Source organism: Sander vitreus, chromosome 18 (assembly GCF_031162955.1).
Source record: "Sander vitreus isolate 19-12246 chromosome 18, sanVit1, whole genome shotgun sequence".
NCBI lineage: Eukaryota > Metazoa > Chordata > Actinopteri > Perciformes > Percidae > Sander > Sander vitreus.
In genome coordinates this window covers 4,910,870-4,920,435 of record NC_135872.1, presented here as the reverse complement: position 1 = coordinate 4,920,435, position 9,566 = coordinate 4,910,870, and the positions used below count along the sequence as shown (strand labels likewise).

Genomic DNA, 9,566 nt, shown 5'->3' with positions numbered 1-9,566 from the left:
ACTAAGGGAATTCAAGTTTCCCACTTCAGCAGATGAAGAGAGACAAATCCCATCGATAATGGAGTAATACAGTACGTTTCTTACCCATTCTTTGCGCCTGCAGTGAGACGTGAAGTCGTACACCGGGACTTTGATGCTTTTTCCTTTCTTCAGCTTCCTCAGGACGGTGACCAGCAGCTCAAAGTCAAAGGCATCAGGGTGATCAAAGTTATACTCATTTTTGGCTGCGAGCTCCTGCTCTTCTTTATTCAACACCTGGCACACAAACAGCAGCATAGATGGAAAATAAGTTAAAAGGTGCACTATGTAATACTGACAGCTAGTGTTTAAAATAGTTACTGCAGTACAAATTCAAAATACCAGAGAGAGAGTCGTCTCCCCACCACCCCCTCCTCCTCCCCAGACTCGAAGTTCACGGAGGTTGCCAGGCTGAGACCGCAGCAGCCACAGCAATGTTGCTAGTCTCACATAGCCAGACATACTTCACAGCACAGCAGAGTAGCTAACGTTGGATGCTGGCTATATTGACAGTCATAAAAGCCCGTGCTCACGCGGCGCTCTGTACCCAACTGAGACAGACAGACACACTTCAAAAACACAACAACCTCGCTGTCCTCTTCACCCGATGGACAGACACACTTTCTCGGTTTAGAATTACGGTAGGAGCCGCTTAAAATAACGCTACCTTGCCGTCCTCTCCACCCGACTGAACACACTTTATTGGCTTAGAATTACGGCAACAACCTCTAAACACACTGCAAACTCACGGTCTTCTTCTCAATTTACAGCTCCCCTCTCCTGGCTTAAAATAACTCACCGTTGTCGGCTACGGCCGCTGAACAGGCTACACGTTAACAGCCGTGGCCCGCTTGCCGGGTCCTCCGGTAACGTTAGCAGTTAGCACGGTTAGCATGGCGGCGTTAGCCAGGACCAGTCGGGATCACTTTACTGGCTGTGTCGCAATAGTTTTTGCGAGTAACCAACTCAGGTACTCTAGCTTTATAAATTCAATGCGAGTACACGAATGTTGAAATGACATTAAATGCCCGTCTCTTGTGAAAAATGAGTGTGATCGTGAAAAAAGCTGAGATGAGATACATTTAAAACATTAACATACAATAAATAACTAAATGGAAAAAGTTCAGTTGAGTTCAAACATGCAAACATCTTTAAAAATGAATTTGATGGGGTATGATAAATCATTGTCATGCCTCATGCTGTCAAAAGTCTATGTCACCGAAAACCTAGACAATAAATTAGGTGTTTCCAGTTGAGGTAAGGGTGCATTTCATTTTTAAACATCCAGAAGCTTCCTGTTTTCTGGCAGTGTGTGTGTGTGAGTTTTGGGCAGTTTTAGTAAGAGTAGATTTCCAAAAGATTATGAAAATCCAGCTACAAACGTTTTGTTTTTCGCCTCCGCTCTCCTATCCTATGTCCTGTTGCCCTTCACTCATGTATCGGTGGCACCAATTCCATAACGTTTTAACGTTTTCAATGTTAATGTTTTATGTAAAGACCTTTGAATTGCCTTGTTGCTGAAATGTGCAATACAAATAAAGCTGCTGAGCCTTGCCTAAAAGTTTTTTTTAAAAAAGAAAAACCGAGTGTACCTCCTCATCTGTTAAATTACATTCAAAAGAGGATCAATAGACCAGAATACAAGTCAGTGCAGTCTGAATACAGGTGCCGCCACCAAAAACATGCTCTTCCATTCACCCTCATTACATCACTGAATATCTACATATTATGTGTATACATAAAGTGTATAAGTTTGAACATTAAATGTCTTTGTAGTGTATTCAATTGAATATAGGTTGAAAAGGATTTGCAAATCATTGCATTCTATTTTTATTTACACCACGTCCCAACTTCATTGGAATTTGGGTTTGTACAATGCTTATGCCCATCTTTAATGGAAAGCAACAATTCTCTATTAGCGGTGATTTTAAAGTACAAAACATCAGAAAAGCACATAATACAACACTGTAAAGCATTAGAGCGGAGTTTCCCTTTAAGAACGAACAATTGACAAAGATCCCAAGAGCCGGATCCAATCTTTAGAGACATAATGGCTCTGTAGGAATCTGTGAGTCAAGCAAAACATGGGGGTATTAATTGCTATGAACAATTGTGTTCCGTTATCAGTCAGGAGCTTTTACTTATTGTGCTGACAACAGCCCTAATGACCTACGAGGAAAGAAAGAGAGGGTGTTCGATTTGACATCCGTTTAATATTGAATCTACACTGAGCGGCTGTGGTCATAAAATCAGAAGCTCATTAATTACTGTGTAAACACTGGGCTTAAAATGCTGAGCAAGTCATCTGAAATATTCCTGAATTGATTTAATAATCTCCGGCTGAAATACCATTAATCAAAGCGCTTATTCACACTTTAAAGCACACTTGAGTACTACAATCAGGGCCATTAGATGTAGTTGTACCTTGTAGAAAGAGTCCATGGAGAGCAGAACCACCCAGGGAACGTCCAGCGCTTCAATGATCTTATTGGCTACTGTGGTTTTACCAGAGGCACTTCCTCCACACAGACCTTGAGGGAAAAAACAAAAAACAAAAAAAAGAACCACAATGCCATTACCATTAAAGAAAGACATAATTAAGCTGCTAGAGAAACTGAACCACATATTTTGTCATGTTAGAGGCAGACAGCGATGACTGACTGGTCCAGATCTTCTTTGGGTATAGCTGCATAATATATCTGTCTAACCCTGTAGAGCAGGGATTCTCTATCCCCAAAAGATATTTCCATTAAACTATTTTTAAAGCAAAAAAGACTAAATTTACCTCGGTCCAGCTTCCCAATTGTGAGGATTTGCAGCTTTTCTTTGCCTTGTGTGATAGTTAACCGAATATATTTGGAGTTTGGACTGTTTGTTGGACAATATCACCTTGTGTTTTAAGAAACTGTGACGAGCATCTGTATCTAGAGCAAATGGTTAGTTGATTGAGAAAATAACTGGCAGATTAATCGAGAATTAAAAAGCTGCAGCCCTACATGATGTACATGCTTTGTTTTACATCAGACCCTTCCTGCCCGTTAACACCCACATCTTTTTAAACACAGGTTTAAAATGTGTTGTGTCCTAGCTTAAGTGAATATAACCCTGATGGCATTATCAGGGTATGGCTCAGGAATGCACCTACAGCTGTACGACTGCTGCTCTTATAGCAGAAAGTGCTTCTACATAAGCACCGTACACCTGCAGCTGTCAGTCTTGTCACTTCTGCTGCAGTGCAACACATACACACACACACACACACACACACACACACACACACGGCTGTAACTAACGATTATTTTCATTGTCGATTCTTTATTATTCTTGATTAATCGATTAGTTGTTTGGTCTGTTAAATGTCAAAATTGTGACAAATGTCGATCAGTGTTTCTCAAAGCCCAAGATGACATCTTGTTTTGTCCAAAACTCAAAGATATTCAGTTTAGTGTCACAGAGGAGTGAAGAAACTAGAAAATATTCACATTTAAGAAGCTAGAATCAGAGAGAGAAACTAAAATAAAATAAATAAATATATATTATTTTTTTTTGTCTGGTGCCACAGACATTCATCCATATATATATATATTTTTTTTTTATATAAATACTGGCAACCGTACCACAAATGTAAAATAAATTAATAAAAAAAGTAAGTCTGGAGCCTCTTTTTCCTTACTCGACCTCCTGGGTTGAAGACCACAGCAGCCATCCTTCAGGACAACAATCCTGGGAAATGGGCCAGAACTACATGCTGGCTGGCAAAGAGTGCAAAAACTGGATGCATTTGCTGCCAACGCTTGTGTGTTTGTTGGTGCGCGCACAGAGTGTGCGCGGGAACAGAAATAGCCTACGGAGCTACTTCTGTGATATAAACAACTCTCGGTGAAGTGTTGAAACGTTTTTTTTTGGACCCATCAGAGTCAAAACTGCTGACTGGGACACTAAGGAAAAATCCCTGCAGTGGCTCCGTATTTCTGTGTATGATTACAGCTTCAGACAGGTTATAGAAATACTGGTTCTGACTTCCAAAACGATGTATTAAAAAGAAGAGAAAAGCCCTATTTGCTGTGTTCCTATAGCTTAGGCGAAATGTTGTCACCCAGCAGTGACACCTGATAGAAAGAGATAGAAGAGATACAAAACAACCTCTGGCGTTTATGACGCTTCACATTGTTTATCTGTCCTCACCTCTTCGTCCCTCCTCTTTCTGTTCAATCATCTGTCCATCTCTTCTTGATACCCCTGCATTTTATATGTCCCCTCAAGCTTCTCTTTTAACCCTTGCATTCCTCATTGTTTTCACTCCTCTACTATCCTCTTCTCTCGCCATCTTCTATTGACCGTTAGAGCAGGTTGGGTTTTCCTCTCAGGCGTTGCTTGGTCAAGTCCCCTGCAGTTGCACAGTCTGGTCTTTTTAACCGGAGCCACATTGACTACAGTACAGCAGACTGTGAAATTGTAACTTGTGACTGCGGCCCATCAACAATAAATAAAAGATTGCCTACCAAAGACAATGTCCACCTCTCCCTTGATGTATTCCCAGTCACGGAACATCGAATATCCAACACATGCCGATGTGTACAACAATCAAGGACCTCTAAACTGACACAAATTAGACCACAGACCTCCATCCCAATCGAGACTTTGTCCAAGGGTCCCCTACCTGAAATCATTTTTGCTGTTAGATGTTTTATTACAGAAAGTGAGTGAAACCCATGAGCAAAATAGTCATGCAATCTGTCATTGTGTTACTTATGGATGAGTGAAAATAGATTATTTCCCTTTTTGTTGGGGACCCCCTGGAACCTGGGGGTCCCTGGACCCCACTTTGTGAACCACTGCCTTAAGACAGCCAGCAAATACTGTAGCTAATGCTGCAGTTACACCGTACAACATACAGACTTTTCCAAACAATGACTGAGAAGTTATTTGTGGGTCTAAAGTTATAGCCTTAAATTGCTGAAGATCTGGTTCATTTAGTGTATGACTTAAGACTTTTAGTTTCTTAGTCACCATATGTAGAACTGGAAAATTCCTGACTTTGGCATCCCCCATTGGGAGTAGACCTGTAATCACAGGTGCTAAAAAAAATAAAAAATACCTAAGCAATAAGACAAAGTAAAACAAAGTATATATACACAGCAGTTGCCTGATTTCTCACCAATAACAAAAGCCTCTTTGAAGGTGGTCCCCGTGACGTTGTACCAAGGTGGTCTGCCGGCGGTGTAGATGGTGCGTTTGTTTGTCCTCAGCAGCGGAGGCTCTGTCTTGGACTGGCTTGTGGTCCGTTTTCGTGGTGATAAAGACGGGGTCAAAGGGCACCGGGGGACACAGTTTAGGAGGCCATCAAGGGAATCATCTCCACTCCCACTAGAGAGACAGACAGGAAAGACAGCAGAAGCCAAGCTCAGAGAGCAGCACGTTGACTCTTTTCTGTTCAGCTTAGTCTCTCTGTGCTGTACTTTAATTATAAGCCGTATAAACAGAGTCTAGTTAAAGATGCAGTAGGTAAGACTTATAAAACTAACTTTCTGTCATATTTGCTGAAACTGATCCTATGTTCCAGTAGAACTACATGAAGCAGGTCATTTAAGCTGGCTCCTCTGGCACCACCTACAGCCTGTAGTGCGATTTGCAAAACTCCACCGCTCCCTGTTCAGATGCACCAATCAGGGCCAGGGGGGGGGGGGTGTCTAACTGCGTGTCAATCACTGCTCATGCACACACATTCATTCTCCCTTGTGGGGGGAGGGGCTTAGGAGACCGTTTTGGGCTTTAGCAGAAAGGGGGGGAGGGACTGAGAAGTTGTTGATAAAGATTGCCCGATACCGATTCTGATACCTGAACTTCCGTATCGGCCGATACCGAGTACCGATCAGATACCAGTGTGTCATATATTTTATTATGTTTTAACAACTGTATACTACTATCCCTGTATGGATGTGATATGATTTTGACTTTGTCAGTCTGGCTCAGGTTAAACTCTTTGTGAAACATGAACAAACACAAACAAAGAACGCCACAGATCTCTCTTTTATTCTGCAGTTTGACAGTCAGTTATAGCGGAAAAAGAACATACATGAACTACTTTAACGTAGATTTTCTTTAGGGCTTTATTACGCGGTATCTGATTGGTGCATGAACTCCAGTACTTCCCGATACCAGCGTTTTAGGCAGTATTGGAGCCGATGTCGATACTGGTATCGGCATCGGAACATCTCTAGTTGTCGATGTTCAAATTTTTTGGCTAAGTCCTGGATCTTCACAATCCTACCTACGGCACCTTTGACTGCAGTACGTTCAAAAACAAAACACTTGTTTTGGCTTTAGTTGAGGGTCCAAGTGGAAGCCTCTATATACACACACACATATCTTAACCGACACAAAAAAAACTTTAGAAGCAGAAACAAATGCAATAACCAATAACTGGAGGTTGTACTGCAGAATGTGACTCTGGTCCCTGTGACTTGTTTCTTGTATGTTAACTTTTTTAATTGTCTGTATATACGCTGCCATCAGAAATGCCCTTTAAGCTCATAGTTGGCCCCGTGCTGCTGCTCCAACACAGGCATTTAAGTTGTTTGGTAGTATCTGCAGGCTCCACAAAGTCAAGTCAAGAGTAGCCTTTTTCTAATCAAACATAGCTAACCAAAGTTAAGAGGCTTTATATATTGTTTTGAAAAATTGGCCGAAATTTGATCATTTAAAGCCTTTATTTTTTAGACTTTAGTGGAGCTGCAGATAGTCTACTGTCCTGCAGAGAGAGGAGAGAGTGTCTATGTACTCAGCGTCTCTCTCTGAACTTTCTCTCCACAGTGAGGTCTCTGCTGTCGGTGTGGTTGAGGGGGAGGAAGGGGGAACTTGCCAACCCTCCCCAGGAAATCACACCGCTGCCCTGATGAGCATAGCACAGGGTGGGGCCACCATTCACATGAGTAAGGCTGTCATCATTTGGCTGGGACATTTTGTGACTAGAATATCTCACTGTGTCTCATACCTTTGTGCACTGAGGAAAATATCAGGCTAAATTGAATCTTGATATCTGGCAGTTTATTGTTGCCTTGACTAACCATAAACATGAACGTACAAATCAAAAGTCTGCTATCGAAGATGTGCTTCAGAAATACAATTAAAACTTTTACAAACAGTTTGAAATACTTCCTTCAGCGTTTAGTTTTGGCTCTAATAAAAAGACAAAAAAACGAAATCCTTGAGCAAGACACAGACCACCAAAAGTCTCCCGTTGTGTATGAATGTAAGTCTCTTTCCATGAAAATGTCTGCCAAATGAATGTAAGGTGAATATAAGCTTGTCTCCAAATGATTTATGTAACTTCTTGTAGTAATAATGGTCAAGACTTTCACTTTCTTAACTGTTGGGATATCTCTGCTGACAAAAAAGGTCCCTGCAATAACAAAAAAAGCTCAAAATAAACATAGTATTCCTGTTTCACCTTAATATTATTAAAAATGAACTGCTGCTTTTTCATTTCTAAATATTACATTAAAAAAAGTGAGCCTCTGTTAGTATTTATAACATTTTGACAGGCCAGAATCTGCTGGTAACAAAAAGCAGCAAATGAACAGCTATTCATGTGCATGAGTTAAAGAACAATGCTTCTATGGTCTACAGTTTTCATTAGTCAAGCAAATGTTAACCTGACCAATTCTACGTGGGTTTGTGCATTGTGAGAAAATGGCACATATCAGAGTTAGTCCCATTCAAATAACCCGCTGGGTTCCACTCCTTTTTCCTCCACAATTAAGCATACTATATCTGGGAAATGTAATACTGTAACATAATCAGAGATAAGATGAATGGGCAGATGTTGTTACACCCAGCTACCCTCACAAAGACAGGTTAGCATGGCTGCCTCATACACCTGACCACCCCTGCACATCCTCAGTGCTACGTGTCAAGAATAAGCGAGTGTAGCATTAGCATTAGCTTGCGGTGTGAACCATTTAGATGGGTCAGTTATTATTAATACCGCTCATGCTTAAAAACTATAACGTTATTCATACAAAGCAGATTGCATGTGGTTAGTGGCTAGTTATGCCGAATTTACCAGGACACATGTAAACGCTGTAAATCAATGTTATCCCAATTCTTAACGTTTGCCAACAAAAACAAATGTGCATACTTTGTCAAATTGTCACAGAGGTCTGGCGTGACGGGCTCAACTAAATAATGGACAGTTATACGCGTTCTTGAAGCCAGAGGAAAGTATCTAGTGTTAACACAGCTGTAGCTAGTTAACGTTATAACCATAGGGTATAACACTGCAAATGAACCCCTGACAAATGTGTTATGACTTGGCCACAACCACTCTGTTATTGTTGTTTTAGCGTTATTCGAATTTCGTTTGATTGTCTTTCGCTTTTGTTCACTGCAGCCACGCGAACACAATGCCACGGTATGACTGTGGAAGACAGCGCGTTAGCTTACTTAGCTAACATGAGCTGTTATCACTGCTATGCTCCCCTAGTGTTGTGACTGGTGCCGCAGACATTCATCCATTATTATTTATTTAGTTACCTGTCAGACCTTGACATTGTCCTGTCCGCTTCCATTCCTCCATCTGCCTGCTGTTCGTCTGGTTTAACGTTACAATCGCTGCTTGCTGTTTCCATGTCGGCTCAGCCACAGATTCTAAACCATCTCTGTATCAGCGCGGCGCGGAAACCAAACACTGGAAGCGTCATTACGTCACGAAGCGTAAACTCAAGCAGTATTTACGGTAATCGGAAAAATGTTAACTAAGTCCTTAAATGAAACTAAACAAAGCTGCAGTGGTTTGTTTGAAAACCTTTTATTTACTACTTTTTGCCACAACTACAGGGCAATTTGGGGCCACTAATTCAATATGTTAAATTGAAAAACACTAACAATATACAATGGCAGACCAAATAAAATATAGCTAAATAGAGGACACATGATGACAGGAGTTCCTTTCAGCTCATACATTCTATCAAAAAGTGGTGTTCGCATCAGTTTAGATATGATAGCTATGTAGCCAAAACAACACATTAAATAGATTGCATAGTTTTTTTGAAAGAATAAAAAAAAAAAACACTATCACAATCAAGTTTGCATGTCATTAACAAGTGCTCAATGTTTTTATGCATATGGTTAAAAATATTTTTTTGACAAATATCAAGTAGCCTAACTTTACTTCTCAAAGAACAATTATAAACCTAGAAAGCTGATTATGACCAAATTTAGGTTTGTCCCACTGGACCGTGAATGCACAATTTGCGCGGCAGTCATGATGAATTACGTGACCAGAGACATTGAGAGCCGCATTTCCATTGCCTACTAGCCCCGTATTGTATTGTATTTTTATACCTTATAATACATCATGTTATAAATGTATTCAACAACCACCAGGGGACTTGTTTACATCTTAGTCTTTGGCCAGTTAAAGCCATAATTCAAAGCACAGTGAGGCATCATTTTATATTGAAGGGGTGAAAGCTTTTACATGTTACCCATAGGCTATAACTAGGCTAAATAAATATTTTGAAGCTATTCAAGACTGACACAAGACT

At 40.7% G+C, this 9,566-nt stretch overlaps 1 protein-coding gene across 2 annotated transcripts in view; it reads right to left on the bottom strand.

The window, feature by feature from the left end:
- Positions 1-8,689, bottom strand: part of LOC144533350 (uridine-cytidine kinase-like 1) — a 33,541-nt gene extending 24,852 nt beyond the window's left edge. The window contains exons 1-4 of one of the 2 annotated variants that reach the window (XM_078274649.1): positions 8,554-8,689; positions 5,177-5,385; positions 2,443-2,549; positions 85-255 (exon numbers count right to left, since the gene is read on the bottom strand). In XM_078274649.1, coding sequence (XP_078130775.1) covers positions 85-255; positions 2,443-2,549; positions 5,177-5,385; positions 8,554-8,648 — 582 coding nt within the window. In that variant the 5' untranslated portion in view covers positions 8,649-8,689. The remainder of the gene's footprint in view (positions 1-84; positions 256-2,442; positions 2,550-5,176; positions 5,386-8,553) is intronic. The other variant, XM_078274650.1, reaches the window with a different exon arrangement.
- Between the last annotated feature and the right edge of the window lie 877 nt (positions 8,690-9,566).